This window comes from Chinchilla lanigera, unplaced genomic scaffold (genome assembly GCF_000276665.1).
Source record: "Chinchilla lanigera isolate Chin_1 unplaced genomic scaffold, ChiLan1.0 scaffold00017, whole genome shotgun sequence".
Lineage (NCBI taxonomy): Eukaryota > Metazoa > Chordata > Mammalia > Rodentia > Chinchillidae > Chinchilla > Chinchilla lanigera.
The window spans coordinates 1099111-1122310 of record NW_004955418.1 but is presented as its reverse complement, the minus strand read 5'-3'; the positions used below and the strand labels follow the sequence as shown (position 1 = coordinate 1122310).

Sequence of the window (23200 nt, the reverse complement as noted above, 5' to 3'; positions counted from 1 at the left end):
CAAGTGTGTGGCACCATGCCTGGCTGAGAAGGTTAGATTAGATTGGTAGATTTTATATTAAAGAATCTTTGGGCTGGGATATAACCTGGAGGTAGAGCGCTTGCCTAACATATGCAAGGCCCTGGGCTCAATCCCCAGCACTGCAAAAAACTAAAAACAGATTGAAGAATCCTTGATGCTCCATGTGAGGATGTCTCTGGGATCTCATAGGAATGTGAAGAAGCAGGAAGGCCCAGGAGGGAAGTCTCTGTCACCTTACCTTTCTGCTATCAAAGCAGTTCTGTTTCATATTTTATAGTCAATGAAAGAGGGGAGAAACACATATTTGAAAACTATCAAGCTAGTTAACCACTAGTGGCTTATGCCATAACTGTAACCATTTTTCATGGTTTGGCATTACAGATTAGTAGTGGGTATGTCAATAGTACTGGATATGTCTAACAGGTTCCCCATGCCATTATATCTGGTAATCATTACTACAAATAGTACAAATATAATGCCGCTAACAAGGGCTAGAAAGCTGCTTTTCCCTGCTCCCTGACCCTAAATCCAGATGCTAAGTCTGATGACCCTCCCTGTCTTTCAAAAAGCGCAGAGGAGACATACGTGAACTGGTACGAGAAGGATCGTCCATCACTACTAGATGGATTGTTATCCTCTTAAACTTGAGAAGCAAGGGAGTCCCCAAACCAGAGCATGAGTGCGAGGTCCAGCTCTGGAACCCTGGCCCTGTGCCCAGCCTGTGTATCCCCGGCAGCAGTGCGCTTCCAGAAGGCTGCATCCTAAGGAACCACCAGTGCTCTGTGGCCAAGGGTCAGGAACATCCACCAGGCTGTTGTACATACGAAGGAACTTTCTCTGGTTTGGGGACAAAGCTTGCTCTAGAAAACAGCCCGGTGCGGTGATATGTACCTCGACGTCCAGAGCACAGGGCAAACAGAGATGGGTGAGTACCACGAAGTCAGGGTTACCTGACTGGGAATGAGGTGCTGGATGGAGAAGAGGCACCGTGAAGTACGGAACTGCTCAGGAGCAGAGTCCAGGTGCAGCAGCATGGGATAGGATTTGGGAATTGGGGATCTGTTGAAAAGCAGGTTTTCTCTTCATCCTGTGAAACCTCAGCCCACCCTTCTCTTAGACTTGACTCATTTACTCCTAGAATAGTAAAAAAAGGTTCAGCACTGCAGCCTTCTCAGATACTGCCATGCAAATGTACCCTTCAGCTCATTTACACCTCCACTAACACTTCTGGATGATTTGTTCTCTGAATGTAGCACTTGGATTAATGTAGAACTCCAACCCCCCACACTGAACTCACTTCTGTGCCAGGTGTTGCTTGTACTCACCAACCGATGAGCAAAATAATCCCCACTGAAAAAGACTGTGTTGTGTAAAAGGGTGAGGCTCTGGGCCCAAAGGGTACTGGGTGGAGATGGCAGAGGTGGAGGAGGGGCTTGCGGGGAAATCAGGGCAGAGAACTTGGGGTTGCCCAGGCAGTTAGTTCTCAAGGCAAGGAGGCAGGTGCCGAGAAAGAAGCCTGGACAGAAAGGAGCCTGGTAAAGAGAGCCTTGGGGCTTCCAGCCTTCACACGGAGGGTAGCAGCAGCAGCCTGGCTTTGGGAAATCGTGCCTGTGTGAGGCCTGGGTGCTTGTGGCCAGGTTCCTGTCAGTTTTCTCCATTAGTTTTTCCACCAGTGTGAGGGTTGAACCCGGGGCTTTCTCACTGAGCCACAGCCCCAGCTCTTTGTATTATTTTCTTGGAGACATGGTCTTTCTCAGTTGGTTGGTAAGATGCCCAAGTGGGGGGTCAGACTTGTGATTCTCCTGTCTTGAGCCTCCAGGCCTTTCAAAAATATTTATTGAACTGCAGTGAATTTTTCCTGGTGATTCTGAGGTTTGGGGTGTGCCCTATATGACTGAGGCCTAGAACAAAGATGCAGAGAAAGTGGTCCTCCTGCCTGTGGGGCCTGTGTGTCTCAGCTAGTGTGTTGGGTGCCCTTCTGTAAAATGAGAGAAGAAACGAGACGATGCTGCACCCCTCCTCCAGCCCACGCACCCTCCCTCCCCCAAGCCCGCCCCTCATTCCTGCTTTAGGGCCATGTAGTCTTGTGTAAAAAGAAGGAAGTCATCTTGTAAATGGTCACCATCCTGTGGTCTAGACATCAAGGAAGAGATGTGATCTCAGAGAAGCTGCAAGAGCAGAAGGCTGCACTGAATTTCCTATCCCACGCAGAGTCTTCTACTTGCATAAATAGTAGGATCCTACATGGAGGCCCTCTAGCATAGATTGCTCGAGAATAGAATTCGGCATTAAGTGAATTTATCCTCAAGTCCTTCCCAGAGGATAAAGTCACTTGGCAACAGTGACTCATGTGATCCTGTACAGTCCGCAGCAGAGTAAGAGACTTGCGGCCTTGAAGGTGTTGGTACCAGCTCAGCCCTCACCCCTACGTAGAAATACCTGATGACTGATGGCTCCTGTTTGCCGGATGCCACCCAGAGTCAGGAAGAGAGTTGTGGCCTCGTAATGGAGACCTCAACAAGTTACCTAGAGTGAAACCCATGTCTTGATCTGTTTATTCCAGGATGCTGCCAAGCAGCCGAACTAAGTGCCCTCGGCAATCAGAATAATAATTCAAACAGAATTTGGGATTTTTAGACATTGTTATGTCACCTGGAGGGTTCTATCCCGATGATGGATTTTTGTACTAGAACTGGCTAATAAGTCATGTGCCTTTTGCAGTGTGGTTTTTAAAAAATTAACTGATCAATTAATTAATCTATTTTTTTTTGAGACAAGGTCTTACTATGTATCCCAGGCAGACCTCAACCTCAAGGCAATTCTCCTGCTTCAGCCTCCCAATTGCTAGGATTGCAGGCTTGTGCTACCATGTCTAGGTTGCAGTGTGGTTCAAATCAAATATATATTAATTACTTTTGTGTGTGTCTGGTACTGGGGACTGAACCCAGGGCCTTCTCATTGAGCTATACCACTAGTGCCTATTTTATTTTTTAGAGGTAGGGTCTAACTAAATTGACCAATTTAGCTCTTGCCTCAACCTTTCAGAGTGTTGGGATTATAGGCAAACACCAGCATATCCAGTTACAAATTACTTTTTAAAAAATATTGTACTTTTGCTACATAGATTGGGTACTTCAGGAAACAGGACTTGAAGAGGCTGACATTTGCATACTGATGTTTTATTGCTGAGTGCTCCTGGGAACAACTGTGAGGTGTCAGGAAAGTAGAAGTGGGTAGGGGGAGAAATTGAGGCAAAGTGTCCAGGCTTCATCTCCACCCTCCCCCTCACCAGTCAGTGCCAGCCATGAACTTAGTAGCCAACACTTCCCTCAGCTGGGGACGAGTGCCTGGGCTTGGAAGTAGGACCTGAGGGTCCATGAGGTAGGTTATCTGCTACAATTACTAACTAGTGCTTTTACTTCCCCAGTATCTCCACATTTATTGTTTCCTTTTACCCTGTGGCTTGTGAGATAGACAAGGCCAGGTAGAGATCATTTTCTCTGGGTTTGTTGTTTTTGTTGGTGGTATTTTTTTTGTTCTTTTGTTTGTTTTTGTCTTTTTGAGACAGGGTTTCACTATGCAGTTCAGGCTGGCCTTCAATTCACTTTGTAGCCCCAAACTGGCCTTGAACTCACACCTATCCCCCTGCCTCAGCCTCTGGAGTGCTAGGACTACAAGCATACACCTGGACTATTCTCCTGTTTTTATTTTTGTTTTGTTTTGTTTTTTGGTACTGGGAATCGAACTCAGGACCTTGCACTTGTCAGGCAGGTGCTTGTGCCTCTGAGGTATATCCCCAGCCCTCCTGTTTTTATTTTTTTTGTTTTGTTTTGTTTGGTACCAGGAATCAAACTCAGGACATTGCGCTTACCAGGCAGGCGCTTGTGCCACTGATCTATATCCCCTGCCTTATTTTTGTTTTGAGACAGTCTAGGTATGTAATTCAGTCTGGATTTGAACTCAGCATGTAGCCAAGATGGACTCAAACTCCTAACAATTCTCCTGCCTCGGCCTGCCAACTGCTAGAATTAGAGGTATGCACCGCTGTGCCTGGCTCTCCTCTGTTAATACAAGAAGAAAAGTCCAGAGAATGTCAAATACTTGCCCAGGTTTACTTGGGCTTATCTTTAGCTCCCACCCACAGTGGGATCAAATAGATTGTGTTCATTATTTGTTACACCTGAGGTTGACAGAACTGTAGACTAAGAACAAGAGAAGACAGCAAAGGCCAAGTAGTTCAGCCATCTTGATTTATTCTTATTTCTTTTTTTGACACTTCAGATTACACCCAGGCACTGTACACTGAGCTACACCCCCAGCCCCAGCCCCACTTTAAAAGGAAGACAATAGTCCTGGAAAGGGAGATATTTCATCAAAATCAAGCTAGTGACAGAGTCTAGCCTCATTCATGATCACATTTCCTTCACCCACAAGCCAGATTTTATTACCTGGCATGTGCCAGGCACACAGTGCCACGTAGAAGCTGCGCATGTGAGCCATTTAAATACCCTGCCTTAGAAAATCATGGGATCTGGCAGGTTTCTTTTTTTCTGGTAGGTTTCTTCAGTCTCATGTAATAGTTTTGTTAGCTGGGCATGGTGGCACACACCTGTAATCCAGCACTCAGGAGACTGAGGTAGGAGGGTCTTTGCAAGTTTGAGGCCAGCCTGAACCACCTAGCAAGACCCTGTCTTAAAAAAAACAAAACAAAACAGTTTTATTGTTGATTTGGTTTGTTTTGAGACAGAGTCTTTCTATGTGGTTCAGGCTGGTTTTGAACTCACTAAATAGCCCAGGCTGGACTTCAACTTGTGGCAGTCCTTCTGCTATGGCCTCTCAAGTGCTGGAATTACAGGCGAGCACCACCAGCCCACCACATTAATAGTTTTGATGAGACAGGGAGAATGAAACTTTTTCATTGCAGGCTATCTTTCTCATATCACTTTTTGAAATTTAAGCCTGAAGAAAATAGCCCATTGTTCCTCCAGAATGAGTGACTGTGTTCTCCCTGTGTTCTAAACTGCCAACTCCCAGGTGATTATAAACCAAACACTCCTTACAGACGCATGCAGACAATTTCCCTTGATTCTTCTTAACCAAGATTTATTACCACACCGGAGATGTGGTACACGTCCCTATTGCGAAGAAAGCAGTCCCTTTCTTTTCCTCCTTTTTAAATGCCTTTGCAGCATAGCTGCCATCCTCTATTCTGCTTATGGGACACAACAGAACAGCGGCACAGGTTAAGGGGATGGTTTTGATTTACAGTTGCCTATCCTTGAGCCAAACCTTCCCAGTGCCCAGGCCAAGGCCAGGACCGCAGTGGTGCCTGTATACACTGGGGTAGGCCGAGGATGTCTGTTTTTCAGCTCTCTCCCCTGGAGTTTGCTCCCCGTGTTCTTGCTCTGCAGATTAAAACCTTGTTACTGGTGGTGACTGGCCAGTGTTTGCAACCCCAGGTTTCTCTCTTCTGCTGAGGTCGCTGGTCAGTTGCCACAAGCCTACTTACTATTCCAGGAGAGCAAGAGCAGGCTTGACAGCATCCCTACCACCTCGTTTCTCAGGGAGCTCCGTGCAGGGACAGAAGTATGCACCCATGCCTGCCCTGGAAAGAAGCCCCCAAAGCTGCCGGCAAACTCTGTTAGGAAATGTGCCTTCCACCGAGCTGGTGTGGGGACGCACACCTGGAACCCCAGCACTCGGAGCCTGAAGCAGGAGGATTGCAAGTTTGAACCTGGCCTGGGTTACACAGAGAAACCCTGTTGAAAAGAAAGAGGGAGGGAGGGAGGGAGGAAGGAAGGAAGGGAAGGAGGGAGGAAGGAAGGAAGGAAGGAAGGAAGGAAGGAAGGAAAGAAGGAAGGAAGGAAGGAAGGAAGGAAGGAAGGAAGGAAAGGAAGGAAGGAAAGGAAGGAAGGAAGAGAGGTGCACAGGAACACAGACCTTAAAAAAAATTAGGCTGCAGGCCAGAAAATAATTTTAATGCAAGTAGAAAGGCTCAGTCCACTCAGCATGCGCCGTACTCTCGCTCCATGCACTCCCTCTCCTGCGAGCCTGAGCAGGCGCAGTGCCGGCCCTGACTCGGAGTGGCTGTCCTGGTGGGAGGGAGGCTCTCGCCTGAGAAGCTTGCTCCCAGACCTGGAGGAATGCCAGGGTCCTTTAGATCTGGGAGCAGACATGAAACAATAAAATAATTTAAGTGTGGTTCGTTGCCTCAAACAATTTCATTTTTCCCTCCTCACAGTCACAGAGCAGCTGCATCATCCTTGGACCAGCAGGGACACCAAAGTCACTTTTAAAGAACCTGCAAAACGAATAGATACTATTAGGGGAAGGGCAGGGAAACAGGGCAGAAGAGTCTGGGTCTTTGAAAGGATCCCCTTTCAGGCTAAAGGACCAGACCCTCCAAGCAGGAGAGAGGAGGTGATTTGGGAAGGGAAGGCAGGAAACAGAAAAACCGCACCTTCTCCGCAGAGGAGCAGCCCTTGCTGTTATTCATGTTGATGTTCTTCATGGAGATGAGGGTGATGCTGTGTTTCTCTCCATTGGCCGTGGAGCAGCTGGGTTGGGAAGGGAGTCTGGGTTACAGACAGAGGACAGGGAGGACAGTGGGAGTCTGGGAACTGGGGAGGGGCTTCAGCCTTAGTCTTCTGTTTCACAGAAATCTGTGTTAGGGAGGTCCACCCTAGTGAAGACTGTGTTTTGAGCCCCAAAGATGGATTTAAGCCCTGGTTTTACTATTTACTAGTGTTTGAGCCAGTTATAATGTCTCTTAAGGCTCATACTTTAATTTTTTTCTTTTTATTTGGCAAGGTCTATATAGTTCAGGCTGCCCTTGAACTTACTATGTAGGCCAGCCTGGCCTCATTATGTAGTTCCTGCCTCAGCCTCCTTAGTGCTGGGGTTACAAGCATGTACTACACCTGGCTTGCTTTCTTCTTGAAGTAGGTGGATGGGTCAGATAGAAGCTCCCTCCCTTGAGCTCTGACAGTCTTTTTTTTTTCTTTTTCTTTTTCTTTTGCCTTTTTTGACACAGGGTCTCTCTATGCAGTTCAGGCTGGCCTTGGGGTCACTTTGTAGCCCAGGCTGGTCTTGAACTCACAATGATCCTCCTGCCTCAGCCTCCCAAGTGCTGGGATTGTTGGGATTACAGGCGTGTGCCACCACACCAAGGCCTCAACGCTGACAGTCTTACCTTTCAGATAGCCCCAAACTCCCTGGTTTTTGGGGGTCTGTAAAAATCCAAGGACAGAGATGAGAGTCACAGGCTGTAACTCAGAAGCCCAGCCTTCCCCTCCAAGCCCACCCAAGGGGACCTTCCCAGTCATCCAGGGGCTTATGTGCCATTCCCTCCCTTCTCCCAGGCTGGCATCAACCTCGGCCTCTCACTCTGGGGCCCCCAGTGCAAGGGAGCAGGCACTGTGGATCAAGACTGGTACCTTCGGAATCCTTGTTCTTCCGACACTTAAACCTTAGACTGACCACACCCACCAGGACAAGCACCACAACCACCAGGATGACGATGAAACTGATAACACCTGAATAGGGTTAAAAATAGGATGAAGGGAAGGTAGAGAGGAGACAACAGGAGGCAATAAGACCTCAGAATCTGCTTCCTGGCTCAGGGCTTCACTGGGAGCAAAGTGAATTCCACTCTTCTGCTGAACAAATGGCTCTCAGTGTGCTGCTCCTACCAGAGTGGACTCCTCGCCCAGCTCCACCCTCCCAAAAGAGTGCAGAGGCTGGGTGGACAGTGCCACAAGCCTGTGTTCCCAGCTCTGCTGGAGCCGGGCCAGGAGGATCTCAAGTTCAAGCCTAGCCTGGGCCTTCTAGCCAGACCCTGTCTCAAAATTAAAATGTAAAAGGGCTGGGATGTAACACAGTTGTAGAGCCCTTGCCTAGCATGTTCAAGGCTCTGGGTTCCGTGTTCTGTTCTCAGCACTAACCCGGAGAGAGATGGGGAGAGAGGACGAGAGAACAGAAAGAGAGAGACAGAAACAGAAGGAGAGAAAGGGACCCAGCAGGGTCGAGGAGAACTGGCTGCAGTGGATGAGATTTGGACTTGTGTTCCCAGATCCAGAGCCAAGTCATTTCCAAGAGTGAGGGCCAGGGCTGTAGCTCAGCAGCACAGCTCCTGCCTAGCACAGATGAGGCCCTGAGTTCCATCCTCAGTATGAAAAAGAATTCCACAGGTGGGGTTTCCTCCCCTCCCCCTCCCCGCTCACCAAAGGCAGCCACAGTGAGTATCGTTTCTGATGTGGGGCTGGGCAGGACGGTCACATCTCCCCTTGTCCTCAGGCTCATGGTGATTGCATTGGGAGTGGCGTTCTGAGATGATTCTGAAATAGGGTGGGGTTCACAGCATCAGCAAAGGGGACTGACTCAGCCTACAAGAGGAGCCAGGCGTGGTGGTGCATGCTTGTAATATCAGCACTTGGGAGCCTGAGGCAGGAGGATATAAGTCTGGAAGTGTGAAAAATCCAAAAGCCACAGGACAGTTGAGAGAAGAAAGGGTGAGACATGCCACAGGGCTCCTCTTGTGTGAACACACAGGGGAAAGTTCTTGTGCTGGCTCCGCTGCTATGTAGGGTGCCTTTGCCTGCACCTGAAACCGGTGGCCAAGACAGAAGGCAGACCTGTCTCCCCAGCCTGTCCTGAGGGTAGGCTAGGCCTCTTGGACATTTTCTGCCTCCCCACCCCTTCCTGTTAGGGCTTCCTTGCTCTACCTTTCCTTTCTTCCCAAACCTCCTTTTTATGCTTTTTTCAGCCCCTCATCCAGACTTGGTTTACCTTCACTGTGACCAGGCCCAACTTCATGTCCCTATTCTACACAAACCTCTGTTTCTCCCAAGCCAGAGTGCCACTGATGTGGCCCTTGGCCTCAAGCCCCCAACACCTGGGCCTCCTGAGGAGGGGAACAAGGAACCCACCCAGGCATAACCCAGGGTGCTGCACCCCCTACCACCTGCCCTGGGTACTTACCAAGTTCTGGCGTGCTCTTGTGCAGCTGGGTCTGGCCCAGTAGGGACAGGTTGTGCCCATCCTCAGTGCTTACCCTGGGCGTTCCAGCCTTACTTGACAGCAGAGGGCCAGGCGAGGCCTTCTGGGCAGGCGCTGTGGATGAGGAGCACGAGTGGCCTGCTCAGGGGCTCAGCAGACACATGCATAGGGGAGCTCACTGGCCCCTAGTCCTTTCCTGTTTCCAATTCTGGAAGAGGCCATTCTTGGTTCACCTCTGGCCTTTACCTATTCGCTCCACCTTCTACTTCCCACCAGGGCTTGGCTCCAGAAGCCACTCCCTCTGGGGGATGCCCTGGTCCCCAAGTCAGAAGCGGCTGGCTTCCTCAGCTCCTGCTCCTGCCCATGGGCCCTCATCCTGGTTTGTAACTCCCTTATTGGCTTGTCCCTTCCCCCACAGTCTACATTCTCCTATAAAACATGTGGTTCACTTCCTCCCTGGGCCTTCCTGGGTGGCATCTGTAGTCTCACCAGCTGAGTACCTGGGGCGCTGGTGCTGATCGGAAGAAGCTTAGGGCTGCCAGGCTCTGGGGAAGACTTGTTTCCTGCAAGAATAGAAAGAGATGGGGAACTGAAGGTGGGGCAGGCCTGGTGACACCACGTTCCCTTGTCCACCTGAGAACACTTGGGCTCCAGCCCTTGGCTGGGGTGAGGCTGGGGTGTCAGCCCCAGACAAGCATACACACTCACCTGGGGTGGGAGAAGTCGGCTCTGTGGCCAGATTTTGATTGCTGAGGGTTCCTGAAACAGATCAAGGCTGAGTGGTCCTCCACCATTGCTCTATGCCCCTCCTCTTCCTTTATCTGATATTATCTGTTTTTTCTCCCTACCTCCCCTCGACCCTCAACCATTCACCTCCCTCCTCTTTCCAGGTGTGTCAGAAAACAACCCCTAGCTGAGCCCCTAAGAGCTCTAGCCCAGCCCCAGGCACCTGAGCTCTACTACATGGGCCTAGGGCTCCTCTCACGCCACCCTAAATTCCTACACCCAAATGTTGGAGTAGGCCCTGGAGTCCCACCTTACCCTGAGGAGTCTGAGCTGGCATGCGCTGGGAGCTGTGGCCTACAAGAGAACGCAAAACACACAGCCTGGCATGGGAAGTCTTCTGCCCAGCTACCTAGGCCCTATGGCTGTTCAAGCCCTCCACATTGGAAGGCAGACACACCCGGTAGAGGGCTAAAGGAAGTCACGGTGCCGGCTTCCTCTGAGACTGTGACTCAGTTCCACTGTCACCATGACCTCTGGTTCCAAGGCCCAGGTCCCTTCCAGTCTCTTCGGTCCTCTATGGGCACCACACCAACAGTCAGGAGAAGGTTTTTTAGTGACGTGTCCAAAGCAGAGCGCCAATGACCTGCTATGTCTGGGCAAGAACCCAAGACTCCAAGTCTCTAGGTTTATGTTTATCCTATGCCACTGCCCGGCCATTCCGTTTCCCCTGTGAAGATTATCATTCTGACTCTGCCTGAAGGGGAGAGAAAGGGACTATGGGGAGGTGAATAGAATACAGCTCAGGTTTGTATGAAGTTATCTCTGTCTTCCCCAGCAGGAGGTAGGGGCTTGGACTGGAGGCAAGTTCCCAGCTGTGTACAAGAGACGAGGCAGCACTAGAAGGAACTGCTGGTTTATTCTCACAGGCAGAAGCGATGGGGAAATGATCACTGCTGGCCAAACCCAGAGGGGAGTGAGCAAGGGTGCCCGCTGGAAGTCCTCACTAGGAGCTCTGTGTGTGTACGGCTGTCTCCACGCATCTATGCAGATGCGTGCATGCCTGTGCGACCCACGGTGTGTGTGGGACCTGAAAGGTCAGGTTGTGTTTGCTCACTTTCCACAATGAAATCATTCTCGAAACCTGTGAACAATGTGAAATGAAAACAGCGTGGGGAAGTGGAGCCGCCCAGCTGGGTTCCCGTCCTTCCACTTGGTTTGACCTTTCATTGCCAGGGAAGCACTGAGCCCAGGCCTGGGTGGACAGAGGTGGCTGGGTGCCAGGGGCCCATCCCAGCCTATGGCATCCTGTGCAGTCTGTTTATTTTCCTTAAACTACTGCCTTGCTTCATGGGGTTATCATCTGGATAGTGTAGAATGTATTGTTTGCAAACCCAAGCTTGCCGAAGCCCTGGGCCATGTTTTTCAGAGTAAGAGCTCTCAGAACTCCATTTCTTATGGGTGGAGGGTCCAGAGGAGAGTTAAAACTTGTAGGAACCCCCAGCCAGACAGAGCCCTTTCTTTCTGGGTATGGCCCTGGGGAATCCCCTTCCATCCAAGTCACATCCTGAACACTCTTAGTTACTTAGATACCACGGCCCAGAAGTATCTAAGTGCTGTTAGTGATGGGAAGTCACAGCGTACCGCCTTCCTGCAGTTACCTAGGGGGAAAAAAGCTATCTAGCAACATGGGAGGATTTCCGAAGTCACAACATCAAGTCTCAGCTGCCTGCCTTCTCTTTGCCTCCTGCCACTCCCCCTCCACAACTCGTCACCTGTAAAGACTCCTTTGTGAGTAGAGGAGGGACTTAGGGAGTAGGCTTGGTCCCTGGACCACGGAGCATGCAGACCAGCAAGAACACTGGCCACAAGAATTTCTGATTTTCCTGGTCTCCACTTCCTAACCCTGACCTGTTTCATTTCCTTCCCAGCTAACCCTCCATTGTCCTGTTTCCTCAGCAGCATAGTTAAAATCATGGATTTTAATTAATTAATTAATTGATTAATTAATTTTGTGGTACCAGGGACTGAACCCAGGCTCTTCGCACTGAACTCCACTCCCCAGTCTGAATACCATTCTTAATTCTGAAACAGAGTTCTGAAAAATCCCTAAGATGCTGAATGGCCCAGGTGGGCTTGAACTTTGTCAATCCTCCTGCCTCAGCCTTCCAGAGTGCTGAGATTGCAGACGTGATGCCTAGTTTAAAATCACAGATTTCAGAATCTGACCATTTAGACCTAAATCCTAGCTCAGTCCCTCAGTGTCCAACTTAGGCTTCAGTTTTCTGTTCTTTGGAATGTCAGGAAGAGGCTGGGGTGTAGGTTAGCGGCAGAGCACATGTGCGTAGAGGGACGAGGCTTTGGGGTGATCTCAGCACACATACAAGAAGCAAGTATTAGTACTTTGCAAATTATGAGGGAAACAAAATGCAGATAAATTTCTTAATACAGTGCTCAGTCACTGCCAGACATTTTAGTTCTTCCCGATTCCCTCGAATCCTCCACATGCCCTGTCTACCTGGACTCTGTGCGAACAGTTCAGTTCCCTTGGGGGCACGAACGTGCTCAAAGGGCTCCTCAGCACAAAGACACCCTCCCCACCCGGGCCCTCCGGGACTCTTTCTGCTGCTTTCAGCACAGCGTCATAAATCTGTCACGGAGCACTGGGTGTGAGGAATGGCCAAAGGGAAGTTGCTGCCCTGTGAGTCAGAGAGTCCTGGGCTTCTCATGGTTCCCAGCAACTGCGCCCTAATGAGAGGCCCCGCGCTGGCTGAGCCTTGAGAGCTGCTGCTTCCAAGGCACCTCCTGAGCAGTTAGCTCGGCTCACAGCGTGGGCAAGAATGTATTCACTCCCCTGGGTCAGTCAGTAGTGCTTTGGGTCTCACCCGAGGCCCTCCTGTAATTTGAGCTGAAAGTGTTTGGAATTCTCAACTTGTTATTCCTCACAGAAAAGAAGAAAAAAGGCCACCTCTAAGGCCCAAGATGCAGACAGTTTGGGGCGGAATAGTCTGTAGAGTGACCGTGGCACCCAGGCCAGCCTGCACATCTCCTGCAACGCGCCTCCCACCCAGCCGGTGGCTTCCCACATTTCAGGGGCCCAGCCTTTGTTCACCCTGGAAAATTCCCACCAATGGGTTTAAATATCTCTGTTCAGCCCTGCCTGGAAATGCCCATCCAGCCATCCCCTTCAAGGAAAGGCCCTGGGATTTCCCACCCCCGGGTAGCCCTGGAGGGGCCCCTGCAGTGGGTGTCCTGGAGGAGGGAGGCTAGGGGCCGTGGACTGCCAGTGGCAGGCACCCTCTTACCTCTGAGCATCAGCAAGCCCAGGATCGCCCAGCGCAGCCGCGCAGCCCTGCCGGTGCCCATGTCAGCTGGCTGTGTGGCCGGCGGGCAGCCGCTCAGTGCAGGCTCTGTCCATCTCGGAGAGGAGCAGGCATGTGGGGCAGGGTGGGGTGGGGGCCGGCTCTCCTGGAGCTTCCTGTCGAAGAATAGAAGGAAACAGATTGGGACTGGCTCCAGGGGCCCTGCGCTCAGCACAGGGGAGGATGTGAGGCTGAGCAGGGCCTCTCTGGTCTCCTCCAGGAGACCCATGTGGCAGCCTGGTTCCAACCCCCTGTCCCTGCTGAGGACCCCTCGGTGCCCTCCTGCACCACCTGGAGCTTTTCCTGGAGCTGCTGTTCCACACCAGGTCCTCCTTTCGCAGGACTGAGCCGAAGCTCAGCCCACCAGCTGCCCACGTTCTGTGGACTCGAAATTCTCCACATTCCTCTCCCGGGGCTCCCATCCGGGTGGGGCACCCGTCTTCTAGGGAGGCCTTGGGAACACTGAACATTGCTCTTAATCCTAAGGGAAAAGCAAGAGGGCCACATTCCAGGCATCCTTCCTCTGACTCCTCACTCTGTTGGGGTTAGGTGTTCCCTGTGCTCCTGCACACCCTGTCCTTAGTCTCCAGTGAGCATTTATCTACATCCCATGATAGCCTCTCCTGTGGCTGCAGGCCAGCACTGTTACTTTTTCCAGTATATCTAGAGCCAGCACAATGCCTGCCAAATATTATATCCTCATGTGTATTTATTGAAGTAAGCTCAAAAAACGTAAGCACAAGCTGGGTGCAGTGGCCTACACCTGTGATCCCGGCACTCAGGAGGCTGAGGCAGGAGGATTGTCACAAGTTCCAGGCCACTCTCAGCTACACAGCAAGAACCTGTATTAAAAAAAAAAAAAGGAACAAAAGAAAAACAAATGTAAGCACATAGGCTCTGCCTTCCTCGTTAATATTAATTGTATCATGGTTGTGAATTTCTTTTCCAGTCTATAAGCTTTCCAGTCTGTGACAATATTTATGTTTATATGTATGATTGGAATCCTCTTCTCTCTCTCTCTTTTTTTTTTTTTTTAGACAGGTTCTCACTATATTAGCCCAGGCTGGCCTCAAACTCATGGCAATCAGTCTCCTGAGTGTTGGGATTTGAGACAGAGGTTGCTCTGTCGTTCAGGCTGGCCTTGAACTGACTTATATATAGGTAGTTCAGGATGGCCTTGAACTTGTGGTAATCCTTCTGCCTCAGCCTCCTCAGTGTTGGGATTACAGGTGTGCACCACCTTGTCTGACTTCTTCTTTATTTTTTAGCAAAAAAATTGGGGGAGGGGAACTGAAACAGGGTCTTGCTGTCTAGGTCCTCGAAGTTTGGCAGTTCAAATTTTGGCAGTTGTTCCAATTATGTACTTTATAACAGAAAGATCTTATCCAGAATTTCTCACTGTAGGTCTCTTTATCCTCCTTAAATCTTGAATAGTTCTTCAGTTTTTTCCATCATTCTCAGGACCTAGACAATTATTTTTATATGGTAATGACTGAGCTATGTCTCCAGCCTCCAGATCTTGACACTTTTGCAAGTTACAGTTTGGTTATTTTATAGAATGTCCCTCTGAGTTTGTCTGATATTTCCTCATGAGCAGGTTTAGGTTTGTGTCTTTGGCAGGAATGTCACAGAAGCCAGGCAGGGTGGTGCATACCTGTAATCCCAGCACACGGGAGGCTGAGGCAGAGGGATCACTGTGAGTTCCAGGCCAGCCCGGGCTACAAAGTGAGCTCAAGACCAACCTGAACTGCATAGTGAGACCTTGTCTCAAAAAAAAAAAAAAAAAAAAGTCACAGAAGCAATGCTATGTACTCTGCATCTGATCAAGTGTTCCATGATTTTGATTTTTCATGTTACTAACAACATTCACATTGATTACTTACTTAAGGTAATGTCTACCAGTATATTTTTTCCTGTGGCTGCTATAACAAATTACCTCAAAGTGGTGAGTTAAAAGAACAGAAATATCTCATTCATAGTCCTAGAGGCCAGAAGTTGAAATCTAGGTATCAGTAGGCCCATGCTATCTCTGAGGATTTAGGGGAGACTCTGTTCCCTGCCTCTTGCAGCTCCTGGTGGCTGTCCTTGTCATTTTACCCTGTGCCTCCTTCACATCGCTGTCACCTCCAAGTCTTTTCTTCTGTGTGTCTGTATAGACGCTTGCCATTGACTTTAGGGCCCTTCTGGATAATCCAAAGTGATTTCCTCACCTCAAAGTCCTTAACTGCATTACCTCTGCAAAGGCTCCTTTTCCACTCACAGACTCCGGGGATGAAGATATGGACATGTCTTGTGGGGAGCCACCCATCGGCCCACCATAGCCAGTTTCCTTCTCGCTCTCTCAGTTTTTCTTTCTTTTTTTTTAGTACCAGGAATTGAACCCAGGGCCTTTGGCCTGAACTATATACCCAGTTCTTTAAATTTTTTTTATTTTAATTTTTGCATATTGACACAAGTTCTCGGTGAACCACTAAATACCCTAGTATTGTATTATGGTACTGGAACTGAGACTGGGGCTTTATACCAAGCTACATCCCCAGCCATTTTAAAATTTTTTATTCTGAGACAAGTTCTCACTAAATTACCCATGCTGGACTCAAATTTGTGATCTTTCTGCCTCAGCCTCCCAGAATACTAGGGTTACAATCATGTACCACCATGCCTGGTGCAAACAGTGTTTAGAAACCCCAATGTGCTTGTTGGGACTCAGAGGTAGCTTCTCTGAGGGCCTTCTCTTAACCTGGCTCCCCTTATCCCTGATATGTTCACTTATTTGATCACCTTCCTTGCAGTAACCAAGCTGCCTTCTCTGTCACTGCGCTCCCCACAGATGCTTTCCGACCCCACTCAGGCTCTCACACGCCGGCTGGGTGGCTTAGTATATTCAGATAGTTGTCCAGCCATCGCATGTAAAATCAATTTTAAAACATTCTCATTACTCCAAGAGAAACCTCACTCCATTTACAGACCCCCAGCTTTGTATATGAAGGCCAAAAGCTTGGTGGGGCTGCAGCAAGCAGCCCTTGCTCCTGGCTTCTCCCCAGTGACCCAGAGCTTAAGAGGAGCCCAGAGTCAGCAAACTCCCAGCTGACCCGGGCCAGTCCTGGCGCCTTCCTCTACCTGCTCAGGATGGCCCGCAGGTACCTGTCCTTGGGCTCCTGCAGGCTCCATAGCCTGGCTTCCTCCACGGGCACAAGGTGACAGAAGAAGGGCTGCTTTGTCTTCCTTAGGCCAGCAGAGCTATTTCTCCCTCTCTGGGGAGTTGGCAAGGAGCAGGGATCCCCCAGGTGAGGCCCTGGAGGTCAGGGGCCTCCAGCTCCAGGGAGCCTTTGGGGGTGGACCCCAAAGTCTTTTCATCTTTGGTTCCAGAACTCAAGTCTCAAAAACCAGGGCTTTTGTTTTCTATGAAATAAAAGCAGATCCTGGCTGGGTGTGGTGTTGCTCACCTGTAATCCTACCACTCAGGAAGCTGAGGCAGGAGAATCACCCTAAGATCAAATCCCAGCACTTGGGAGGCTGAAGCAGGAAGATCACCATGAGTTCGAGGCCAGCGTGGGCTACATAGTGAGTTCAAATCCAGCTTGAACTACATATCAAGACCCTGCCTTCCCCTAAAAAAGGAAAAAAAAGTAAATCATATCTCTGGGCCAGGCCTGGTGGTACATGCCTGTAATCCCAGGAAAAAAGCCTCAGCCACTGAGCCACAGCTGAGGACTCAGCCGCCTCCCCCTCAAGTCCCCGTTTCCCAGCAATCCATGCCTCTCCGCCCACGTTTCCCATAGCACCTTCCGCAGGCAGTTCCACCTGGGAAGGGGAGCTGTCATATGCCCTCTCTCCAGAATCTCTACTTTTTCCACCCCTTTGCTGATGCAATAAGGGTGACAACCTGCTTCCTGCAGGCACTGAGGATTTTATCCCTATCAGAACCCAACAGAGAAACCACAGGAAGACCGTCACCACTGTCCAAGTGATCGCGGATGATGATGATGAGAAAAAGAAACTGATGCAGGTGTTTATGAAGTAAGTTGCCTGAAGTGGTGCTACCCAGGAGCATCCAGAATATGGAGACATGATCAGCTCCAGGGCAAGTAGCACACGAACATATGCACGGTGGAGATGGGACAGGCTAACGGCAATCCCCTGAAGGTTCGTGACTTAAAGTGTTTGTGGCTCACTGAAGCTTGAGTGAGGATTTCCTTGCAATGAGTAGAATGTCCTTTCTGTACCTTGTCACGGTCAGAAGGATCAGAAACCAGGCTTTTGGACTCAGTGGAGGTGCCCACAAGAGCAATCTTTTCACATGTGTCTGGAGGAAGCGGGAGGCAAACAGTGGCTGCAGTCCTGGACTTGGGGGAGAATCCAGATCTGGTAACATCTAAGTAGACCAAAATGGGAGGCAGAAGACACTCGCAGCCTTCCCCTGATGGGGACGGGGCCAAGTGGGGCCTGCAGGCCAGCCGGCAGCAGGCCTCGGGTATTGGGGGGGTCAGGTCAGCAGCCCAGGGACCTGGGCTTGAGTGAGCCTACAGGTCTCAGTGGGGTCGCTGAACATCACAGTGAGGGCAGCTTGGCCAAGAGACGAGGAACCCACCGCCCCCTACCCCAGCTCCACCAAGCCCAGAGCAGGAGTTCCCAGGGTGTCCGGGTCTGCAGGGGAGGGAGGCGCTGGCTGTCAAGGGCAGGCTGAGGGGTGCTATCCCATGGTGCCAGCTGACACCTAGAATTGCAACAACTGTGTCCAGGGAGGAGAGACAGATGGGCCTTTTGTGTGGCATGGACACATGAAAGCTGACACTCACAAGTGAAGTCGCGTTCAGACAAATGCAAAGAGACACAGAATTATTATTTGTAAGAATCAAAGGGAGAAAGACCTGAAGGAAAAAGAACACCTTGTATGGGTAAGATAAGCACCAAATTCTCAAAGGTGGTCATCCCTGGAGGAAAAGGAGGCGTGAGGCCAGGGAGCAGGGAGTTTATATTTTATTTGCAATATTTTACTTTTTTATTAGTACGATAATGATGGCAAGGACTGGAGATTTAGCTCAGCAGCATAGTGCCTGCCAACCAAGCTCAAGGTCCTGAGTTCAATTCCTGGTACCAAAACAAACAAACAAAATAATAATACTGTTTGCAATGTACAATGACAGTTTCAAGTGAAGGACAAGGAGTCAAAACACTGGTAGGAGTGAGGAGGGGAGGTGCTGGGCTTCCAGCCCTGGTTGGAGTGGACTGTACAACGGCGACCACGCCCCGCAGAAGCACCTGCCCCCCACAGCCTGGCACCAAAAGAAGGGGACACCACAGTCCCAGCAGCCACATGGGACCGGAGCCGTGGTCTGGCTACACTGAGAGCCCAGCTGATGCCCCAGAAAGGGGATGACTATGAAGTCATTTCTTTTTTTTCCTTTGGTACTGGGAATCAAACTCATGACCTTGCACTTGCTAGTCAGGCACTTGAGCTGCTGAGCTATACCTCCAGCCCACTATGAAGTCATTCCTAATGGGAACGTCTCTGTGTCCAGCACGGCCTGAGGTAATGCTTCCATCACGTAAGTGGGAAGCAAAAGACATTACAGTTATTGGGAAGCTTCTTCAAAGCCATTGACTTGGCTTGGACCATAACAGATTTTTAAAGTTGCAAGGTGAAGTTGAACACATAGCATAATGAAACCGAAAGCCCAAACCGAACATGACAAGGGTATGCTTGAATAGCTAGAAGATATAATTGGGTGTGCATGACTAAATGAACCTGTTAAAGTCCTGTGCCACAGTGCCTCCCTGGCAAGCTCAAGGTCCTGAGTTCGAGTCCCCACACCAGAAAAAAATAAAAAAATAAAAAAAGTCCTGTGCAGAAGAGTTAAAATACTAAATGAACACAGAGGAGAGAGGTTAAATAGAGTTTAAATGGTGGGACAGGATGCCTTAGAAGGAGAGAAAAACATAGCCATTGAATTTTTTACCTTGGAAAATGAAATATTTAGAAAAAAAATCACACATGTCAGTATTGCATTTATCATCTGTAGAAATGAATTGCTGTAATGGAGATGTAAAAGGAAAAGATTCAAGAAGATATCAAAGAAATTAATGAGAGGAACAATATACTGTCAAATGAAATAAAATGTATAATGAATGCATGCATTGTGGGAGTTGGTTCTATACATACTGTAACTTAATCCTTTTCACTTCTTCTTCCCCTCCCCCCTCTCCCTTAATATTTTCACTTTCCCTGTAACATTTTAATTCCTTGTGATGAATGTCTGAGGTGGTAGATATTCCAACTACCCTGATCTGATATACATAGTGTACGTGTATTGTAATGTTCCACTGTATCCCCAAAATATACAACTATTATGTGCCAATTAAAAATAAAAATGAGCTGAGCATAGTGGCGCATGTCTGTAATCCCAGCACTCAGGAGGCTGAGGCAGGAGGATCGTTGCGAGTTCGAGGCCAGCCTGGGCTACAAAGTGAGCTCAAGCCCAGCCTGAACTGCATATCAAGACCCTGTCTCAAAAAGACAGAAAAAAAAAAAGAACCAGCAGTCAAGACTGAGGCAGGAACATTGTGAGTTCAAGGCCAGTCCTGACTCCATAGCAAGACAATATATCAAAATACTAAAAAGGAGATAAAGAAGAAAAAAAAAGAAAACAAATAAGTTTAGTTTTCAATGTTTTAGAAATATATGTGACAAACTACTAAGAGATAGAGCTGGTGGTTGGGTTGTAGAGATTTAGAGATGCCTTATCTAAACAGTATATAGTATAAGACTATGATGATCTACACTTTCTGGTGCCGTTGAGACACTGCATATAAAGAGGAAGGATCAAAGGCCAGTAGCTTCAGGAAACTGGTGGGAGTGGGTCAGCCTGTCCTGGCGGGGGGCTGCTGGGGCATGGTGGAGGAGGAAGGGTGGGCAGTCGCCCAGCTCCTGCAGCTGGCAGGCAATGTGAGAGGAAGTGTAAGGAGGAAGGTCAAGGTGCTATCAGAATTCAGGGCTGGCCCGGGGGAGCCCAGATGTTCCCGGAAGTGTACGCGCGGGAAAGTGTGCGTCTGTGTGCCGAAGGTGTGTGCCCCGGAGCCCCGCAGACGTGGCAGCTCCTGGTAGGGGCTGAGCTGGGGAAGCCAGTTCTCTGCGCAGCTGTCGTCCTGCAGTCCCCAGGGAACCCGCGCCAGTCCCGACAATGCACCAGGTAGATCTTGGCTCACTCCTTCCTGCCAGGCTGGCCTGACTCCCTTGGGGACCCCTGCCTTTCCCTGGCCTGAGTTTCTTTTCCTTCCTGTACATCCCGCAGGCTGCTTTACAGCCTGGCCCTGCTTGGGCGCCTAAACTTGCAAGGGCGTGGGGGTGGGGCCTGGGCTTCCCACGTGCAAAGGGACAGGTGTGGTACATGGGATGGCGTGGGCAGTGTGACTGGGGGATCAAAAAAAAGGGTTTGCTCTGAACAGCCTTTCCTGGCCCCCAGGTGCCTGGCCACGGGAGGGTCAGGCCAGTGCTCAGAGTTGAAGGGAGCCCCCAGCCCTGAGGGTCTGCTGCGGGAGCTCAGGCTGGGGAAGAGGAAGCTGAGGAGGAAGGGTTCCATCCTGTGGTGTCCTCACCAGCTCTGGAGTTACTTTGGGGGTTTGCTTCCTTCACTGCCATCCCCACCCCACTCAACATCTATCAGGGTAGAAACAGAGAGGGGCCCACGTTCCCCAGCTTTCCATAGGAGAACCCAGGGGCCCCATCAGAGTAGAAGACATGGGGTCTTCTTAGTCTGACCTGGGCAGAACCAGGAAGCCACACTGGGTATGTCCCTCCCCGATTTGATCCTGAGGCATGGGGACAGGAGGGTGTGGTTTGGAGATGAGGCACCTCCCACACTTCACCCCAAGTTTCTGATTTCATGTCCTCTCTTCTTGTTGCCCTACCCTGGTACCACGTTCCTGCCTTCCAGGGAGTCAGGAGTGGGGAGCCCAAGACACTGGGATTAGGGTTAGACTGGGGGATGCTGATTCCCTTTTCAGGATTTTAGGGCAGCTATTCACCACTGCCCACTGCCTGAGATGAAGCAGCAGCCCCTGCCCCGGCTCAGGACACAAGCCCTTGAAGCTTGCTGGGGACCTGGATAAAGGGGCAATGGGAGGGTCCTTGGGGCCAAACCCTGTATGCCAGGCTGAAATGAGGTCTGTCTCTGCCCCTTTCTGAACAAATTTAACATAACATCTTAACATAACACCTTATCTTTCTGTTTCTTTCCTATTTCTCTCTCTCTCTCTCTTTCTTTTTTTTTTTGAGACAAGGTCTTACTATGTAGTTCAGGGTATACTTGAACTTACTATGTAGCCCAGGCTGGCCTCGAACTTGCAGTGTTCGTTCCTCTTGCCCAGCCTCCCAAATGCTGGGATCACAGGATGCCCATCAACCTGACTTCTCTTTCTTTTTTCTGTCTTCCATTATCTGGATCTTTTTCTTTATCTTTTCCTTTTTGGTTTTTTTTTTTTTTCTTTGTTTTTGGTTTTGTTTTGTTTTGGGGGTATTTTGAGATTTTGAGACAGGGTCTTGCTGTGAGATTCAGGCTGGCCTTGAGTTTACTACAGAACTATGTAGTCCAGGCCTTGAACTTGCCTTGAACTTGCAGTGATCCTGCTGCTACACCTGTCTCTGCCCCCAGCTAGGGTTACAGGCGAAAGCCACCATCAGGGACCTTTTCTTCTTTGTGTTTCTCTGTCTCTGTATCCCTGTCTTTATCTCATGCTCTCGCTGCTGTGTGTGTGCTTACCTCTGTTTCTTTTTCTCTTCCCCACTTCTCCCCAAAGCGCTGTGTTACTCTCAGCTTCCTTTGAGGGTCCTTCTATCCATGTTGGTCTTTCTCATGAGTACATGGCCATATCACCCTCTCTCTCTCTCTCCCTCTGCAACCCGCCTCCCAGGCTTGCCACTGCCCTCCACCTTCTCTGGCTATAAACAGCTCAGCTTGGCAGGAGCCCCAGAGGCAGCCCGCGGAGGTGCTGGCTGGGGCCGGGGAGCCGCTGCGAGGGGACGGGCTGCCACAGCTCACAGCCATCGTTGCCGTCTTCGTCCTGCTGGCCGTGTGTATCGTGGTGGTGGTGCACTTCGGGCCAAGGCTCCACCAAGGCCAAGCCACTTTCCTCACAGAGCCACCAGCCCCAAAGCCCGAGGATGGTATCTACCTCACCCACTGGCGGCTGCTGGGCACCCAGGACAGTCCCAAAGAAGCCCAGCAAGGACTCCCTGTCCTTGGCTCCAGCCCTGCCCCAGATGGGCCCAGGCCCAGCATGGATGAAGTCACATATCTGTAGGAAGGAGACCTGGACAGTTAGCCTGACCTGGCTCAGAACAAAAAACGACTGTGAAGTAGAGCAAAAGCAACCCGGAGCCTGGGCATCAGAGCCGCGGAAGGGTATGGGAACCTCAGCCAGCACGCCCTGTTGCAGACAGGAGAAAAGAAAGAAACCCGAGGGCCCTGCCCATGGACGTGCTGCTGTGGGCATCCCCAGTGCCCAAGACCACCTTTGCAAGTTCCTCCCTCCTCTCAGGACCTCCAGACCCCACCGTCCTTCCCCAAGTCCCTGCCCCACAAGCAGGACCATCAAAGGCCTGGCGGAAGCCCTGGATCCCATGAAAAACAGCCAGGAAGAGTGGAGGCAGGGAACCTGTGGTCTGCCTTCTCTGAGACTCCAGGGATCCCGCTAAGGAAGGAATATCTGCTGTCTTTCACACCTTGGGGGCCAGTCCTTTGGCTGTGAGGGCCTAGGCCTGCTGACAGTCTCCAAAGCACTTGGAAAGCTCAAGCACTATTCCTATTTCCAAGATCCTCTGAATGCTCCCCTGACGGTCTTGCCTCCCCAGGATGCGGTGGGCAGAGTCTGAAGGCTCGTATTACCTCCCGCTGTTCTGCGTACACTGGCTGTCGGAACAAGCCCAGAATTTACCAGAAAACATTTCCCAGATTCAGAACTTTCTAGCTGGTGGGAAAACGGGAAAGGAAAAGGACTTCCACGGAAACTGTTTGGGGAAGGAAGGATGCGGGGGCACATCTGGAAAAGTGAGGTGGGGAAGGAAGGGGTCAGGAAAACGCAGGCAGGGACCAGAAAGA

General features: G+C 50.2%; 2 protein-coding genes across 4 annotated transcripts in view; both read right to left on the bottom strand.

Annotated features, from left to right (window-relative positions):
- The window catches only part of Dnajc18 (DnaJ (Hsp40) homolog, subfamily C, member 18), a 30193-nt gene extending 27581 nt beyond the window's left edge, over window positions 1–2612 (bottom strand). The window contains exon 1 of one of the 2 annotated variants that reach the window (XM_005382069.2): window positions 2548–2612. In XM_005382069.2, coding sequence (XP_005382126.1) covers window positions 2548–2563 — 16 coding nt within the window. In that variant the 5' untranslated portion in view covers window positions 2564–2612. The other variant, XM_005382070.2, reaches the window with a different exon arrangement.
- A 3360-nt stretch (window positions 2613–5972) lies between these two features.
- Window positions 5973–13506, bottom strand: Ecscr (endothelial cell surface expressed chemotaxis and apoptosis regulator). Of its 2 annotated transcripts, none has more exons than XM_013512910.1 (11): window positions 13395–13506; window positions 13047–13219; window positions 10060–10098; window positions 9727–9777; window positions 9519–9581; window positions 9001–9132; window positions 8244–8357; window positions 7458–7556; window positions 7214–7250; window positions 6482–6596; window positions 5973–6322 (listed from the first exon to the last, which is right to left on the bottom strand). In XM_013512910.1, the coding sequence occupies exons 2-11, from the start codon at window positions 13105–13107 to the stop codon at window positions 6314–6316; spliced, it is 720 nt and encodes a 239-aa protein (XP_013368364.1). In that variant the 5' UTR covers window positions 13108–13219; window positions 13395–13506; the 3' UTR covers window positions 5973–6313. The 2 variants fall into 2 exon arrangements, with proteins under 2 accessions (XP_013368364.1, XP_005382128.2); XM_005382071.2 differs by having other exon boundaries at window positions 6482–6578; window positions 13395–13503.
- Between the last annotated feature and the right edge of the window lie 9694 nt (window positions 13507–23200).